This window comes from Lepidothrix coronata, unplaced genomic scaffold, assembly GCF_001604755.1.
Source record: "Lepidothrix coronata isolate B3197 unplaced genomic scaffold, Lepidothrix_coronata-1.0 Scaffold186, whole genome shotgun sequence".
Lineage (NCBI taxonomy): Eukaryota > Metazoa > Chordata > Aves > Passeriformes > Pipridae > Lepidothrix > Lepidothrix coronata.
Window position 1 is genome coordinate 31966 of NW_016690366.1, and position 18196 is coordinate 50161.

The 18196-nt window shown below is 42.9% G+C and overlaps 1 protein-coding gene across 2 annotated transcripts in view; it reads left to right on the forward strand.

Moving 5' to 3' along the window:
• The first annotated feature begins 743 nt into the window (after positions 1-743).
• The window catches only part of IARS (isoleucyl-tRNA synthetase), a 100539-nt gene continuing 83086 nt past the window's right edge, over positions 744-18196 (forward strand). The window contains exons 1-6 of one of the 2 annotated variants that reach the window (XM_017830983.1): positions 744-803; positions 1816-1905; positions 4469-4588; positions 5066-5222; positions 5688-5807; positions 9216-9298. In XM_017830983.1, coding sequence (XP_017686472.1) covers positions 4470-4588; positions 5066-5222; positions 5688-5807; positions 9216-9298 — 479 coding nt within the window. In that variant the 5' untranslated portion in view covers positions 744-803; positions 1816-1905; position 4469. Of the gene's footprint in view, positions 804-1815; positions 1906-4468; positions 4589-5065; positions 5223-5687; positions 5808-9215; positions 9299-14857; positions 14941-18196 lie in introns of those variants that run through there. The other variant, XM_017830982.1, reaches the window with a different exon arrangement.

Genomic DNA, 18196 nt, shown 5'->3' on the forward strand with positions numbered 1-18196 from the left:
GTGCCATTATTGACTTGACCTTCATTCCCCATGGGTATTTTATTTATTTTTTTTTTTTAGCTGGAGTGCAGCAGCAGAGAAGGGACTTGTATTGTAGTTACAGCCTTGAGAACTGGTATCTCTAGATATTTAACAGTATCCCTTCAGTGCAGGGAAGGTCAAGCTCCTGAGAGTTGTTTGGTGGAGTCCCTCGGATGCCCTTGGTATCCAGTTACTGGGAGAAGCCCAGTGTCCTGGTTTGGCTGGGATAGAGCCGGTTGGGGTTATCTACGACACCCGGCACAGCTCCCGCCGGGGCCTCAACCCAAAGGTCAAGTTCGTTTTACTTCTGGGCTCTCACTCTTTCCTTTTTCGTGTCTGTGAGGGGAAATCCTGTGGCAGGGGAATCTTTTCACTCTGTCCCACGCTCAGGCCCGCGGATCTCCAAGCGGAAAGGGCCCGCAGCCCACGAAATACCGTTTATCATTTTAAAAAGCCATTTTAGTTTGTGGAGACCCGCCCCCGTCGCGGTCCGGGCGGGACTGACTCACCCCCCCCGCGGCCCCTCCGGCCCCTCCCTCAGGCCCCGCCCCCCGCCAGTCCCGACCAATGAGGAGCTGCGGGGCGGGCACGCGGGAAGGGTTTCCCGGGCTGCCTCGCGCGGCCGTGACGTGGCGCTCCCGGCAGAGCCCGCGCCCAATGGGCGGTCGCCTTAGAAAGCCAGGTGAGTGCGGGCGGAGAGAGCGGCGAGCGGATTGGGCGGCGCGGCGGCGGCGGTTCCGGCCATGCGGCGCCGGGCGCGGTCCCATCATGGCGGGACGGAGGTGAGCGGGGCCGGGGCCCCCCGCCGGCCCCAGGGGTGCAGGGCCGGCCCCAGGGGTGCAGGGCCGGCCCCGCAGGCGGGACGGGCTGTGCGGAGCGGGAGGCACCTGTAGGGTGTCCCATAAACGCGGCCCAGCCCGTGCCGGGGCTGTCACCGGCCGGAGCGCAGTAACAGGGTCCGGCCGGGCCGGCAGCTCCTCTGCGGGGGTTTGGTGTTATCAGCGCCTTTTCGGGCGTTACGGCCCGTGTGTCTTGTGTGTACAACGTCATGTTCATGTGTGTTTTACTCCCTGAGTACTGTACAGATTCTTGGCTTTTTTTTTCTGGAATTTAGGCTTTACTTAAACCAGGTGTTTACTAAAGGTCTTATTGCAGAGCCTTAATACTTTTCAAGTCTTAATTTTGTTAATTATTTTTACAAAGAACTTCATGTGCCTTTCAGTGTGTAAGATGTCTTCAGCATCCTTTTACTGGAGGGGGCTTTTGAGGAAATCGCTGCAGCTGTGATGTATTTGGTATCTCCAGCACATGTTGGCTTCCCCACCCCTCAGAGCCTTCTGGAAGCTGAAGAAAGCTTTTTTTTTTTTCTTTCCATGCTTAGGAAGCAGCTGTCAGGTAATAGCAGAATTTAGTTGTCACATAACAGCTGCTTTGCTAACTCAGCTGACACTGCTTTCTGAGTTTTTTTTAAATAAAACTGTGTAGTTCAAAGTTATTTCAAAATAACCTAGATTTCTCTTTTTTTTTTTCATAAAGACAAATGTTTCATTTTTAATCAAGGCATTATGATGATAACAAAAATTTCTTAAGACCTCATGAGATACAGGGTAAAACTGACTTATCTGTATCTATCTAGCTGTATGATAAGTCCAACAAATTTTTGAAATATTCGTTCATTTCATCCATAGTGGTGTTTTCATGGATTTATTTTTTTATTTTAAAGAAATTAGTATTTAAAAAAGCACATTCTAACTTGCTCTTATGATTTTAATGCTTGTTAATTTTTTCTTCTAGATAAGGAGCCCAGCATAAGTCTGAGACTGCTGTAGTACAATCTCCAGAATTTGACACCTTTCCTAGTGAATGTTGTTATCTTCTAGAAAAGTGAGTGTGTTTAAAAAAAAAGCCTCTTTGGTGATGTACTGTCTTAAAGTTTAACACTTTTCGTCAGAAGAAAATGAATAGAGAAGCCTCCCTTGTATTTATTAACTTCTCTGTAAATTTAGAGTGTTGTCCAAAGGTGGTGTTTTATTAGATGCATTTGTATAATAATCTCTGTCACATCATTTGTGGTGTTTTTGCTCAGTCTGTGTTCAGAGTTATCAGTTATCTTTGATTTAAAATACGTAGGTTGCTTATAGTAATGAGCATTTTTTGCTGTAGGTACACAGAGATACTTATACCTCTGTCTATACACTGATTGTTAAATCTTGGCTTTTTTGCTCAGCTGAGCTTGAGCCATAGATAGATTTTCAATGTGGTTTTTGTCTTTGAAGTCGGTCTGTTTAAAATTCTGCTTTGTAGCTTGAAAAAAAAAAACCCCTCCCTGTAGTGACGTTTACATATGAATTCTCATCAGTCACTTTTTCCCCCCCATGATTCTGATGCAATAAGCTTTTAGTATTGCTCAGAGAGTGTGTGAACGTGTGCCCTGTGGTTCCTGGGCACTGCTCTGCCCATGCAGTGCCCCAGGGGGTAGCAATGGGCCAACAGTGACACTGTGATTTTTGCGTGGAATCTGTGACCTGTGAGCAGCTTCCACAGCCCGGTCACAGTCACACCCCAAACCTCCACCCTGCCTTCATGTGTTAGAGATTACCTGCATTTGGCAGCTGGGCCAGTCTCCCAGACCTCTGCAGTTATCACTAAATTGTGAAGGCTGAGCTTGATCTGAGTCAAACCTGCAGATCCTCCGTCCTCAGGTCAGCGGGCTGGGAGGGGAGAAGCTTTAAGGCTGCATTCTTTTATCATCTCCTTTGTGTCTGTGATCAAATTACTGAGAAATGACATGGCCTAATTAGTGTTCCAAGGAAGGATGATGAAAACTCTCCTGCACAGTGTAACTCACTGTGCTAGGGCCAGTTGTTACCTTTTTAAGAGTTTCTTATCGTTTTAAGAACACGTCCAGGTCGTGTCCACATGTTCCTTGGCAACCCATGACTTGTCCTCCAGCTCGTGTGTCACCTGTGCACCAGGTTGGGAGATTCTCAATAGTAATAATATGATAATGATAAATCAGGTTTCTTAGTGGATCTGTCATTAATACAAAAAGGTTGAGTGATGGAGTTGGTCTGGAGGTTTCATTTTGGGGCACATTTTTTTCACCTGGGCTCAATGCATTGAGCTGGCAATTTCTGTGGTGGTCTGGGTTTCATGTAAGTAAATCTTTTGGAATTTAGGCAGCCTGTCAGCTGTAACTGGAAGTATTGTCTTCATGCATTTACATTTGCTGCTGCTCATGGTTAGTGTTTACAAATCTGAGTAAATCAGAAGACTCAGTCCTTGTGCCATCGTGTGTAATTCTGCAATGCTGAGTGGAGCTCGAGTGCTCAGTTCCTTCTGGTGTGAGTGCTCAGGAGCAGCAGCACTGAAGTCAGAGGTGGGAGAAACCTGTTTATTCTGTGCAGTCATCTCTTACAATCTCCATAACCAGTTTTCTCCTCTTAGGGAACTCCTCTCTTAACTATCCTTATTCCCCCCAGCTTTTGCTTTGTGCTTGCTGTGCATTTTCTTGAAATCTGAGCCCTTTGAATGCTGCAGCAGGTCTGGAACACCAGACAGCCCTGTTGTGTGTTCCTTATCATGTTGAGAATTCTCCTCCCTGTGTTGCTTGTACGTTATTTTGCTTGTAGTGGTTTTTCATTGACTTGGCATTCTTCAGAATTTGAGAATGGCTTTGGGCTCTGGTGGCCAAAACCCACTAAATAAAAAAAGACTTTCAGGAAATGGCCAGCAAGAGGTAGTCCGTTGTGGCTTAGGTCTGATATACTTAAAAAACTTTAAGGGAAAAAAGAAGGGACTAGAAAGAGATTGTGGTTTTGCTGTTATCTGTAAGTTAGAGCTTCTCAAGATTCACAGCTGAGGTCTTGGAGGTTTTTCCTCATCTGTTTGAATTCTTTCCACATGTTCATCTTTCTCAACTGTGCTATTTGCAGTCTGGCTGCTTTTAGGGGCATCTGAGAATGGTGGCCTGGCCTGATGGAAAGGTGCTGCTTTAACCACTTAAATGGTGGGAGTAGATGTACAATGGAAAGGAGCCTCTTCAGTAGTCTTAATTCCTACACTTAAACTAAGGCTGCTGCTGGAGGGTCAGTTTGAACTTGGAAACTTTTCTGAAAGAAAAAAACCCCAAACTTGTAACCAAAAAATAATTTGCCCTTTGACTGTTTTCTGCAGGAAACAGAAATAAAAGCATAATAAAAAGTGAACAGCCGTAGTTGAATGAATGGAGAATCCTTTTCCTGTTCCAAAACTTTGGTCAAAATTAGGCTTTTTTTAGATTAAAGTGGTTGCTTCCACGTCTACACTGCATGAAGCTCTTCAGAAAACTGAACTGTGGTTTGGTAGTGTGGATTTGTAAGACATTAAGTTGTATTGGTGAAGTTACTTTTTCTCCCTCCTGTTCAATATGTATTTTCTTTTCTCTCCTTGAACGTTGCTGGGAAAGGATGGTTCAACAAGTTCCAGAAAACATAAGTTTTCCAAATGAGGAAGAGAAGATATTGAAGCTCTGGAGAAATCTGAATTGTTTCCAAGAATGCCTGAAGCAGTCGAAGAACAGGCCTAGGTAAGGATCTGTTCAAAGCTGTAGCAGCTGTGTGTGACAGTGCAGGGTTGGCTTGCCTGTAATTCTTTCTTTGCCTTGGCTCTGTGAGCAGCAGCTGCTCCCTTTGCCCCTGGCTCGTGCTGCTGTCCTGCCATTGCCCCTTAGATTTCACTTTGTGAAGCATCAAAAATGTTCAGACAGTGGTAATAAACCTGTAACTTCCTGCTTGGTGGGTTTATAAAAGAAATGTGGAGGTGAGCAAGGCCAGCTCTTTGCCAGGTGTGCCAGCTGTGGAGCTGTAGGAATCTTGGTAGAACTGGCAGTCAGGAGGAACTGAATTGGAATGTTGCCTCTAGTCCCCCTGCCAGTGTGACACCTGATAATGGAAGAGGAAGAAACTGGTGTTGTCCTAGTAAGACATAAGAATCAAAAGCTCCATTTAGACTTGCCCTGTTTGAAGGCAGTGTTTGCTTCAATTCTGACTGTTCTGTGTTGCAGGTTTAACTTCTACGACGGCCCCCCCTTTGCTACTGGGCTCCCCCACTATGGCCATATCCTGGCAGGAACCATCAAAGACATCGTGACCAGATTTGCTCATCAGAGCGGTTTTCACGTCGACAGAAGGTTTGGCTGGGATTGCCATGGCTTACCTGTGGTACGTGTCATAAATTTGCCCACAGGTGTGTCTGTTGGTTGCTCTTTCCATGTTGTTACCTGCTTATCAGTCACCTTTCTGTTGCACTTGCATATTTTTTAAAAGAGAAATGCAAGTTCTGTGGCCACTGCGTTGCTCTGGGGTTTGTGTGTGGTGATTTCAGGAGCTTCCTCCTGGTCTCCTGCACTTGGTTCATTGCTATAAACATGTATTTATTTGGTACATTTTTCAGAAATAGGTTTTTTTTTGTTCATTTTTCTAAAGATAGCATAGAAACAGTTGCACCAGGGCAAGCCTTTGAAATCCCTGCCTGGTTCAGGTGCAGTACTCACGAAAGCATCTCAGAAGGGTAAAGCAGGCCCTTTAGGCTCAGCAGGATGCACAGAACATGAATTATCCAGAGAAATCCTGAAAGCTTTTGCTAACGGGGCGGGTGCTTTGTTTTGGTTGTTTCAATGCTCCCAGGAATATGAGATTGACAAGACCTTGGGCATCAAAGGGCCGGAGGATGTGGCGAAGATGGGGATTGAATCCTACAACAACCAGTGCAGAGGGATTGTGATGAGATACGCCAAGGAATGGGAGGTAAGTGAAGGCACAGCCCGTGTTCTGCTGGATGTTTCTAAATGGATGTGTGCAGAAGCTTTTCAGGAAGGGTGAACTTCATCCTTCTATTTGATTCTGAGCATAAATCTCATATCTTTAAGCTTCTGTGTGTTCCTCACTCGTGATCCTGAAAGGGGAACACAAAGAGTGCCATTGTGGGTCAGAACAGAGACTGCTCTGGTGTCACAGGAAGGTGATTTGCAGGTTACCTGGAGCTCAAAGGGTCTAATGAGATACATTGAACAAATAATAGATACCTTGAGCGTTGTCTCTTTCTTTATGCCTTCCCTTCTGTAGAAAATTGAAAGATCTGGCTTTGGTTTTCAAGTGGAACCAATAAAGAAAAAGCACGTTAACCTCCCTGCTTTTCTGCTCTCCCTTTCCCCAGTCATTTCATTGGCAGAGTGTAGGGAGTAGCTCGTGTTTTTGGAAGAACAGAAGTTCTAGCATCTGATTTTCTGTCACAATAGGTGTGGGTAAACCCTCAGTCTTCCCAGAGAATATTTTGCATCCCATGAATTTAGGGAGAACATTGTTCTGTGCAGACTCTTGTGGTTGGAGAGCTGTTTGAAGTAGATGGGTCAGATATTTTTTAAAGAAATGCGCAGTTGTTTTTTTCTAATTTAGAATAATATTCATCCTGTGCATAGAACCTGATGCTCCTTATTTTTGTCCTTAGCAGTGTGCCCAGAATAAAGTACATTTAGCCCAGAACTCTGTATTTGCTGTCAGTGGGATGTGTGTGTGAAGTGATGACTCTTTTTTCCATGGTTTTCTGGAGCTGAGGAGTGCCCAGGTGCTTTCCTGGCTGTGCCTCTGTTTTACAGTGCCAGCCTGCAGTAACAAGTGCCAAAGGAAGGATGGAAGAACAGACCATATTTTTTCAGCCTTTGTGCCACAAGGCCTTCTTAAGCCAAAGAATTTTTATTTTTTTTTTTCCCCCTAATTTATAATCCTTGGCATTTTTTTATTCCTCTAGGACTTCTCTCTATTTATATTTTGAGTCTAGATATGCTGATGGCCTCTGAAGAGTCTGTATCAAGGCATTCTTATATGCAATTTGAAGAACTGTAGTTCTTTAATATGCTTTCCAATAAATGTTTATCTTCACCAGCGGTTTTTTCCTTTTTCTAGGCAGAACAGCCCTAATTATTTAGTTTTTCTTCCTGCAGAAGCTGTTCTACCTCATCACACTCCTCTGTATGTTTTCTAGTCCTGACGTACTTCTTTTCATCAAAATAGCAATTCCTTATTTGAGTACCACTTGCCTCTTGCACCTGGGGAGCATTTTGAGGTTATAGCCAGTATCTGGAGACACTAGAGCTGTATTTGGTAGAAGAGCTGTGGCCTGAGTCTTGGCAAGTGGCTGGATGAAAAGCACAGGGATTGTACATTTGGAAAAAAAAAAAAAAAAAGAAAATCTTTAATCTACGCTCTGAAATTTTGTGTTTTAAAACCATCGTTAATGATTCTTTGTTGCTTCTGGATTTATATATATTGTTACTTTTATAAGTAACAAGATTCCTTCTGGTTCCTTGTCGTGGTTTAACCCCAGCTGGCAACCAAGTAGCACACAGTCACTTACTCCCCCCTGGCTCAGAGGAGAAGAGAATTGGAAAAACAAAGAAAACTCTTGGGTGGAGATAAGAACAGCTTAATTGAAACAAAATAAAACATTATAACAATGTTGCTGATAATAATAATTGTAATGAAAAGGAGAGGGAGTAATAAAACCCAAAAAATCCAGGTGATGCCCAGTACAGTTGCTGACCCACTCCCAGCCCGTCTCTGCCCGGTGGTTGGGGGTTCCTGGCCAAGTCCCCCCAGTTTCTGTCCTGGGCATGACATTTTGGGCTATGGAGTCTCCCTTTGGCCAGCTTGGATCAGCTGTCCTGGCTGTGCTCCCACCCAGCTCCCTGTGCAGTTCCTCCCTGGCACAATGGGACACTGAGAATTCCTTGCTTGGAGTAAGCACTACTCAGCAACTAAACCAGTGGTGTGTTACCAACGTTATTCCCACACTGTATCAGCTGTGAGGAGGAAAATTAACTCTATCCCAGCCAAACCCAGAACATTTTGTGTTTTGTTTTCCACAGTTGTTCCTTTGGACTTGCTGTGTCTTCAGAAGGTGGTGTTTTTGCAGTGCTGATCAGTCTTTTGCATGATGAATGGATTTTGTATCTTGTTTTGTTCATAAATTCATACATTTCCATGTATAGGTGTATATTTCCACACACAGATGTATATTTTAGATTATTAGTAAAAATAATGAAACTAGTTTAAAAATCTTTTGACTGGTAATAAATTCAAATGTATTGGAATAGTGCTAGGAGAGGAATTGCCGACATTCCTGTTACATACAGTGTTTATTTTCTGTCTGGAGTGACTAGCAAATGCTTGAGCTTTATGGAAAAAATATAAAAGGTTCCTTGGCTGTGTAAGGTCTTTCAGTGCTGAGACTAAACAGAATGCTCCAGCTTTGTGGACCCTTGTGGTAATCAGTCCTAGGCTTTGGATCTTTTTAGTGGAGTGTCAGAGTGGCTTAAAGGTCAGGATCCAAACTGATACATTTCAGGAGCTCAGGTGTTATGTGAAAATGCAGAAGTGAGAGAATGAATCTGCCTTGTGCTGGTGTGATGGTCAGTGTGGGCTGTGCCTGAGGGGGTCAGGACAGTGTCTCTGGGTTGGCTGAAGGCAGAGCAGGGCTTTGGAGAGCTGTGAAATCAGCAGAGTCCCACATTCCAAGTGAATCCCATAGCTGGCTTATTACAGCCCATCCTCTGTGGACGTGACCACAGTCTGTGCTGAGACAGGGACCAGCACCTGTCAGTCCTGTGGCCCTTGGCAGCCCTGCCCTGGCTTTGGGCAGGCCAAGAAGGCAGTTGGCCCTGGAATGGTTTAATAACTTGTCACGTATCGATTTCTTTCAGCATTTCTTTGTCTTCAAGTTACATCAGGTTTTCATGTAACTGAAAGCTGATAGACTGTGTGTTCTGGATTTTGACTGTCTCTGCAACAAGTAGTTTTAAAAATAGAAGTGAGACCACTGTAATGAGAAGTGGTTTTCAGGCATTTGAACCTTGGCTGAACCTTGAATGATCCACCATTTCTGTTTGATGAATGATCCTCATGATCTACCATTTCTGCTGTGTTGTGTGACCTTGGTTCTAAACAATTATGGTTTCATTTGTTCCTTATTTTTGCTTGTTTAAATACACTGTTTGGAACTATTATCAGGCTGAAATATTTCTTAGATAGATCTGTTTCGTTAATATGGGACAAACACTGCACTTGAAAATCCGTCTGTTTTACAGAATAAATGTTGGTAATGTGCCATGATCTTGGATGTTGAGGTGCCTTTCAATCTCTGTGTTTGTGTCTTGACAGTTCAGTGTTACCAGATTAGGACGCTGGATTGATTTTGAAAATGATTATAAAACTCTGTATCCCGAGTTCATGGAGTCTGTGTGGTAAGTTACATGCATTGTATGCTCTGAAATGTTAAGAAGACTTCAATTATTGCAAACATGTGTTGGTCCATTTATCATTAGAACTGTTCTGAAATGTGCCAAATGCAGATAAACATCAGGCAATCTGAAATATATTGATGTCAAAGGGAGGGAATTTACTGGCCTACTTTTTTCTTCTTCAGGATAGCAGGGTTTTTCAAATTCAAGTACACCAATACTGATTTTAGTGAGCCCTGAAATCTTCCTGCTCCCTGTCGACTTCAAAGCAATTCTGAAGATCTATTAATAATGTTCCTTACTTGGTTTAGGAAATTACATTATATCTCTGCATTCTTGATGTTCTTCACACTGTCAGCTGCAAATGGGCAAACTGTCCAAGCTCAGTTTAGCTCCAAACCTCATCTTCAAGCCTGAATGCAGAGGCTGTGAATCTGCTGTTACCTTTTTCTTGGCAGCACAGTTTGGCAACTGTCTCTTGGACTCCTGGTGCAGAGCTTAGTAAAGTTTGGGTATTTTGGCAATGTATTCAGGGTGCCTGTTGGAATTTCAAAAGACAAGGACAATATTACAGCTTAAACAGAATCAGGTTGGCCCAACACGGTGAAGAAATGGCAAGTTTGAGTCCTTTGGGTGATGGAACTACAAGGTGAATTGCAGAGTATATGCTGACAAAAAGCTATTGAAAATCAAATTATATGCATATTAAAGTATTTATATGCATATTCTTTAGTATTAGTTTTACTAATAGCCTTTAATTGTGTAGTTAGTTACATATAGTTAGATGAAGGATTGACAGACCTTCTGGATGTCCCTGAAGCCATTGGAAAGGGCAGAAGTGCCAGGGAATTTTCAGTGAGCATTGAAAGGATGGTGGGAAGGCAGCAGATGTTTGACTAACTTAGCTGAAGAAACCCTGCATAATTACAAAGCAAAAACTGACAAGAAACCCTTATTTTGTAAGTTATATAAATACTTGGTGGTACCTCAAATCCTGTTTAACAAGCACCTTAAAGAAACAAACCTGACTTTTGCAAGCTGCAGGGTCTCTCTCACCAGCCCAAGCCTTTTTGTTTTTTTTTCTTTTCCACTTTTGAAAGACAACTTCTAGTCTTTCACTTGTGTTACAGAGGCTACCTCTTCTAATGATTGCTTTGATACAGACTTTAGGGTATAAATTTTGGATCTGAAGCCTCAGAGATATGAGATTTCAGGAAGTATGTAGGCAGACAACCTAGGAGGAGGTGAAACCACTGGTGTTTGCTCAGTGGATGGAGAAGGGGAATGGGAAAGAAATGTGGGATGCCTGTTTCAGGAGTAAGGGGGATAATGCTTAAAGAAAGCCCTGTAAATGTAATTGCAGCGGTGCTTTTGACAGGGTAATGCACAATTTCTGAAAAATAGAAGAAAATAAATCAGATGGTTTCCTAGACAATCATCAGACTGAGAATGTGTTACTGAAGTTACTTTGTATATCCATTAGGAGTGTTCCTTTGAGCTGTAGCTTCTAACATGCTTCTCTTCTAATTGATTCTTTTTCATCTTTTATAATGGGTTTGTTGGAAATGACTGCTTTGGAAGAATTTTGGTGCTATGTCATATGATGGCTGAGTAGACTGAATTTTCAGCCTGCTAAATTTTGACTTACAACAAAACATCCATCCATGAAATGGGCAGAATATTTCAGCATTAAAGGTTGGTGTCATTAGCAGGTGATACTGGAGTGGTTTCTCATGTGAAGATGTAATCAACTGTTCACATATTCGATAACTTAAAAAGAACATTTAAGTTTTAATTCTGTAGAATTTGTGTCTCTGACCCTTCATCCTGCTCAGATCTCAATGAAAATGTGTCCTTTACTGAAACACTGCAGTGAGAATGATGTTCTTGAGCTGGCCTGGAGCCAACATACAATATATTCTTAATTATTTGTTTTGTACAGCTCATGAGACACATACAGTGAATTTGAGCAGTTTAGTGTGAGCTTAAACTTCTTACTGATCTGATCTGCAGTTGGTCAGAAAGAAACACACGGGCTTTGGGAAGAAGAACAACTAGTAAATTATTGTCTGCACTGCTGGCTTGTTACACAGTTCTCAGCCTGCTGTGAGTTTGCCCCTCGGGAGCAGTTTTCCCTGGGTGCTGGGGAACAGCCCGTGGAATGCTGAGGAGATGAGGGGATGGCTGTGCTGTCAGAGCTGAGACTGAGCCTGGGGGTGATGCCCAGGGCTTTGACTTTGCTCCCCTGCACGGCTGAAGGGTTGGTTGAGCAGATTCCTGTCACCATCTAGTGCCCAAATTAGCAATTGCGGGCTGAGCTTAATTCTGTTTTAAAGACAGTTGTCAACTCCACTGAGTGACAGAGCCCTGGGAGGAGGCACCAGGGAGTGTGAGGGGAGAGTTGGACCTCTGGAATCACACCCTGCCTTCCCTGAGCCAGGCCCAACAGGCGCACAGGGCACATGATGGGGAGGATTCCCTCTCCTCTCTCCATCTTACTGAACACATTGAGTAAAGGGATATGGAACAATGACAAGTTCCTGCCTGGAACAGCAGATGTGCCTGTTCTTTGGCTGCCTCACCCTCCCAAGTGCCTTTTGCAATAGGTGTGAGGCTCTGCAGTGCAGCTGAACAATGAGGAGGATGATTCATGGAGCAGTGAGGTGTCACTGGGGCTAAGGCAGTCTCTTCTCCCAGGGAACAAGCAATAGGACAAGAGGAAATGGCCTCAAGTTGCAGCAGGGGAGGTTTAGGTAATTTTTTTTTTTTTGTAATATTCTATCACTGTAGGGGTTGTTGAGCACTGGAAGAAGCTCCAAGAGAAGTGGCTGAGCCACCATCCCTGGAGGGATTTAAGATGTGACACTTGGGGACATGTGTTTGTGGTGGCCTGGGCAGTTAAGGGTGGACTCTGATCTTAAGGATCTTTTCCAACATAAACCATTCAGTGATTCTATGACTTGCATAGTGTGAAAGCACAGTAGAAACACTTCTTAAGTATTTCTGTACCTGAAGAAGATACACTTGAGTCCTTTTGTGTGGTAAGAACTTTGTATCATGGCTGTGCACTGAAAACTCTGTGCTTTTACTGTGGAAACACAGCCAGTATGTAGCGTCCTTTGGTGATGGGGCTTTTTGTTTGTTCCCTCCACTGAACTCATTTCATTGTTCCAGCTTTAGTTTTCCTTTTAGGGAGGTTATTAAGAGGGCACTTCCTCACCCTTTGGACTCGTAGTGCTGTCCTTGATTTTTTTTATTTTTTTTTTTTGTAGCAACAGGCTCAGGGTACCACTTCTAAGGCACCTGAAGAGGTTGTAGGTAGCTCCTGAAACAGGAACATTTGCCTTGGGTTGCCTGACTCCCTTTGTGTAGCTTTGGTTTTGTTCATGCTCCATGTTCTCCAGATAAGCTCTGTCAGTAAATTCAGTGCCTTAGCCCTTCTCAGTGAGAGGATGAATGGGGACACCCCGCTGAGAGGACTGGGTTGGTGTAAAGGTCAAAGATTTTTTTCTTTTCTATGTAAGCAGTAAAACAGTTGTTTTTCCTGCATGTGGAGTTTATTCAGCACTGAACCAGAATGATTTCAGAACAAAAGCTCTCTGGGTCCTAATAGAAATCGCCAAGGCATTTTGTGTATTCCATGACTCTATTCCCTAGAGTCTATAATTCATTCTCTAGAGAGATACTGGTCATAAGAAATCTGTTTTGTCCATTTTTCTACTAGCTACCTGCATTTTTTCCCCTTTCTTGTATTTTCTTGGTGCATTGAGTGCTGTAGTCCCCTTGTTGTCTTCTCACTGTTCCAGTCCCTGTTGTTTTATCTCCTTACCTCTCTTTTGAAGGAGGAATACACTGAACTCCTGTGGATGATCTTTGGGATAAGTCTAGCAACAGTTTTATATATTCAAATTTTCTCTATACAGGTATTTTGCACTTTTGGCTTGATTCATAATCTTTCAGTGCACTGATCCAAAGATTACAGCTTGGAGTTTAGACCTGGAGCAGGATGATCTCTGTATGCACTAAAGCTTTCACTGGTAGTTGAACCTGAAATTTGACAACTTCTGTACTTAAGAATTCCTGGGCCTTGGAATAACTGTTTTCCCTGACCTTCTTAAGAAGGTGTCTTTGGAAGATACTATTTAAGGATAGGCTGTGTTTGTTATTGGAATTCATGTTCCACTTATGCTTTTTTGACTCATGTCCAGTGATTTTTGAGTACTTTTTTGGTTTGTGGTTTGTTGTGTTTTTTTTTNTTTGTTTTCCACAGTTGTTCCTTTGGACTTGCTGTGTCTTCAGAAGGTGGTGTTTTTGCAGTGCTGATCAGTCTTTTGCATGATGAATGGATTTTGTATCTTGTTTTGTTCATAAATTCATACATTTCCATGTATAGGTGTATATTTCCACACACAGATGTATATTTTAGATTATTAGTAAAAATAATGAAACTAGTTTAAAAATCTTTTGACTGGTAATAAATTCAAATGTATTGGAATAGTGCTAGGAGAGGAATTGCCGACATTCCTGTTACATACAGTGTTTATTTTCTGTCTGGAGTGACTAGCAAATGCTTGAGCTTTATGGAAAAAATATAAAAGGTTCCTTGGCTGTGTAAGGTCTTTCAGTGCTGAGACTAAACAGAATGCTCCAGCTTTGTGGACCCTTGTGGTAATCAGTCCTAGGCTTTGGATCTTTTTAGTGGAGTGTCAGAGTGGCTTAAAGGTCAGGATCCAAACTGATACATTTCAGGAGCTCAGGTGTTATGTGAAAATGCAGAAGTGAGAGAATGAATCTGCCTTGTGCTGGTGTGATGGTCAGTGTGGGCTGTGCCTGAGGGGGTCAGGACAGGTGTCTCTGGGTTGGCTGAAGGCAGAGCAGGGCTTTGGAGAGCTGTGAAATCAGCAGAGTCCCACATTCCAAGTGAATCCCATAGCTGGCTTATTACAGCCCATCCTCTGTGGACGTGACCACAGTCTGTGCTGAGACAGGGACCAGCACCTGTCAGTCCTGTGGCCCTTGGCAGCCCTGCCCTGGCTTTGGGCAGGCCAAGAAGGCAGTTGGCCCTGGAATGGTTTAATAACTTGTCACGTATCGATTTCTTTCAGCATTTCTTTGTCTTCAAGTTACATCAGGTTTTCATGTAACTGAAAGCTGATAGACTGTGTGTTCTGGATTTTGACTGTCTCTGCAACAAGTAGTTTTAAAAATAGAAGTGAGACCACTGTAATGAGAAGTGGTTTTCAGGCATTTGAACCTTGGCTGAACCTTGAATGATCCACCATTTCTGTTTGATGAATGATCCTCATGATCTACCATTTCTGCTGTGTTGTGTGACCTTGGTTCTAAACAATTATGGTTTCATTTGTTCCTTATTTTTGCTTGTTTAAATACACTGTTTGGAACTATTATCAGGCTGAAATATTTCTTAGATAGATCTGTTTCGTTAATATGGGACAAACACTGCACTTGAAAATCCGTCTGTTTTACAGAATAAATGTTGGTAATGTGCCATGATCTTGGATGTTGAGGTGCCTTTCAATCTCTGTGTTTGTGTCTTGACAGTTCAGTGTTACCAGATTAGGACGCTGGATTGATTTTGAAAATGATTATAAAACTCTGTATCCCGAGTTCATGGAGTCTGTGTGGTAAGTTACATGCATTGTATGCTCTGAAATGTTAAGAAGACTTCAATTATTGCAAACATGTGTTGGTCCATTTATCATTAGAACTGTTCTGAAATGTGCCAAATGCAGATAAACATCAGGCAATCTGAAATATATTGATGTCAAAGGGAGGGAATTTACTGGCCTACTTTTTTCTTCTTCAGGATAGCAGGGTTTTTCAAATTCAAGTACACCAATACTGATTTTAGTGAGCCCTGAAATCTTCCTGCTCCCTGTCGACTTCAAAGCAATTCTGAAGATCTATTAATAATGTTCCTTACTTGGTTTAGGAAATTACATTATATCTCTGCATTCTTGATGTTCTTCACACTGTCAGCTGCAAATGGGCAAACTGTCCAAGCTCAGTTTAGCTCCAAACCTCATCTTCAAGCCTGAATGCAGAGGCTGTGAATCTGCTGTTACCTTTTTCTTGGCAGCACAGTTTGGCAACTGTCTCTTGGACTCCTGGTGCAGAGCTTAGTAAAGTTTGGGTATTTTGGCAATGTATTCAGGGTGCCTGTTGGAATTTCAAAAGACAAGGACAATATTACAGCTTAAACAGAATCAGGTTGGCCCAACACGGTGAAGAAATGGCAAGTTTGAGTCCTTTGGGTGATGGAACTACAAGGTGAATTGCAGAGTATATGCTGACAAAAAGCTATTGAAAATCAAATTATATGCATATTAAAGTATTTATATGCATATTCTTTAGTATTAGTTTTACTAATAGCCTTTAATTGTGTAGTTAGTTACATATAGTTAGATGAAGGATTGACAGACCTTCTGGATGTCCCTGAAGCCATTGGAAAGGGCAGAAGTGCCAGGGAATTTTCAGTGAGCATTGAAAGGATGGTGGGAAGGCAGCAGATGTTTGACTAACTTAGCTGAAGAAACCCTGCATAATTACAAAGCAAAAACTGACAAGAAACCCTTATTTTGTAAGTTATATAAATACTTGGTGGTACCTCAAATCCTGTTTAACAAGCACCTTAAAGAAACAAACCTGACTTTTGCAAGCTGCAGGGTCTCTCTCACCAGCCCAAGCCTTTTTGTTTTTTTTTCTTTTCCACTTTTGAAAGACAACTTCTAGTCTTTCACTTGTGTTACAGAGGCTACCTCTTCTAATGATTGCTTTGATACAGACTTTAGGGTATAAATTTTGGATCTGAAGCCTCAGAGATATGAGATTTCAGGAAGTATGTAGGCAGACAACCTAGGAGGAGGTGAAACCACTGGTGTTTGCTCAGTGGATGGAGAAGGGGAATGGGAAAGAAATGTGGGATGCCTGTTTCAGGAGTAAGGGGGATAATGCTTAAAGAAAGCCCTGTAAATGTAATTGCAGCGGTGCTTTTGACAGGGTAATGCACAATTTCTGAAAAATAGAAGAAAATAAATCAGATGGTTTCCTAGACAATCATCAGACTGAGAATGTGTTACTGAAGTTACTTTGTATATCCATTAGGAGTGTTCCTTTGAGCTGTAGCTTCTAACATGCTTCTCTTCTAATTGATTCTTTTTCATCTTTTATAATGGGTTTGTTGGAAATGACTGCTTTGGAAGAATTTTGGTGCTATGTCATATGATGGCTGAGTAGACTGAATTTTCAGCCTGCTAAATTTTGACTTACAACAAAACATCCATCCATGAAATGGGCAGAATATTTCAGCATTAAAGGTTGGTGTCATTAGCAGGTGATACTGGAGTGGTTTCTCATGTGAAGATGTAATCAACTGTTCACATATTCGATAACTTAAAAAGAACATTTAAGTTTTAATTCTGTAGAATTTGTGTCTCTGACCCTTCATCCTGCTCAGATCTCAATGAAAATGTGTCCTTTACTGAAACACTGCAGTGAGAATGATGTTCTTGAGCTGGCCTGGAGCCAACATACAATATATTCTTAATTATTTGTTTTGTACAGCTCATGAGACACATACAGTGAATTTGAGCAGTTTAGTGTGAGCTTAAACTTCTTACTGATCTGATCTGCAGTTGGTCAGAAAGAAACACACGGGCTTTGGGAAGAAGAACAACTAGTAAATTATTGTCTGCACTGCTGGCTTGTTACACAGTTCTCAGCCTGCTGTGAGTTTGCCCCTCGGGAGCAGTTTTCCCTGGGTGCTGGGGAACAGCCCGTGGAATGCTGAGGAGATGAGGGGATGGCTGTGCTGTCAGAGCTGAGACTGAGCCTGGGGGTGATGCCCAGGGCTTTGACTTTGCTCCCCTGCACGGCTGAAGGGTTGGTTGAGCAGATTCCTGTCACCATCTAGTGCCCAAATTAGCAATTGCGGGCTGAGCTTAATTCTGTTTTAAAGACAGTTGTCAACTCCACTGAGTGACAGAGCCCTGGGAGGAGGCACCAGGGAGTGTGAGGGGAGAGTTGGACCTCTGGAATCACACCCTGCCTTCCCTGAGCCAGGCCCAACAGGCGCACAGGGCACATGATGGGGAGGATTCCCTCTCCTCTCTCCATCTTACTGAACACATTGAGTAAAGGGATATGGAACAATGACAAGTTCCTGCCTGGAACAGCAGATGTGCCTGTTCTTTGGCTGCCTCACCCTCCCAAGTGCCTTTTGCAATAGGTGTGAGGCTCTGCAGTGCAGCTGAACAATGAGGAGGATGATTCATGGAGCAGTGAGGTGTCACTGGGGCTAAGGCAGTCTCTTCTCCCAGGGAACAAGCAATAGGACAAGAGGAAATGGCCTCAAGTTGCAGCAGGGGAGGTTTAGGTAATTTTTTTTTTTTGTAATATTCTATCACTGTAGGGGTTGTTGAGCACTGGAAGAAGCTCCAAGAGAAGTGGCTGAGCCACCATCCCTGGAGGGATTTAAGATGTGTGGATGTGACACTTGGGGACATGTGTTTGTGGTGGCCTGGGCAGTTAAGGGTGGACTCTGATCTTAAGGATCTTTTCCAACATAAACCATTCAGTGATTCTATGACTTGCATAGTGTGAAAGCACAGTAGAAACACTTCTTAAGTATTTCTGTACCTGAAGAAGATACACTTGAGTCCTTTTGTGTGGTAAGAACTTTGTATCATGGCTGTGCACTGAAAACTCTGTGCTTTTACTGTGGAAGCACAGCCAGTATGGAGCGTCCTTTGGTGATGGGGCTTTTTGTTTGTTCCCTCCACTGAACTCATTTCATTGTTCCAGCTTTAGTTTTCCTTTTAGGGAGGTTATTAAGAGGGCACTTCCTCACCCTTTGGACTCGTAGTGCTGTCCTTGATTTTT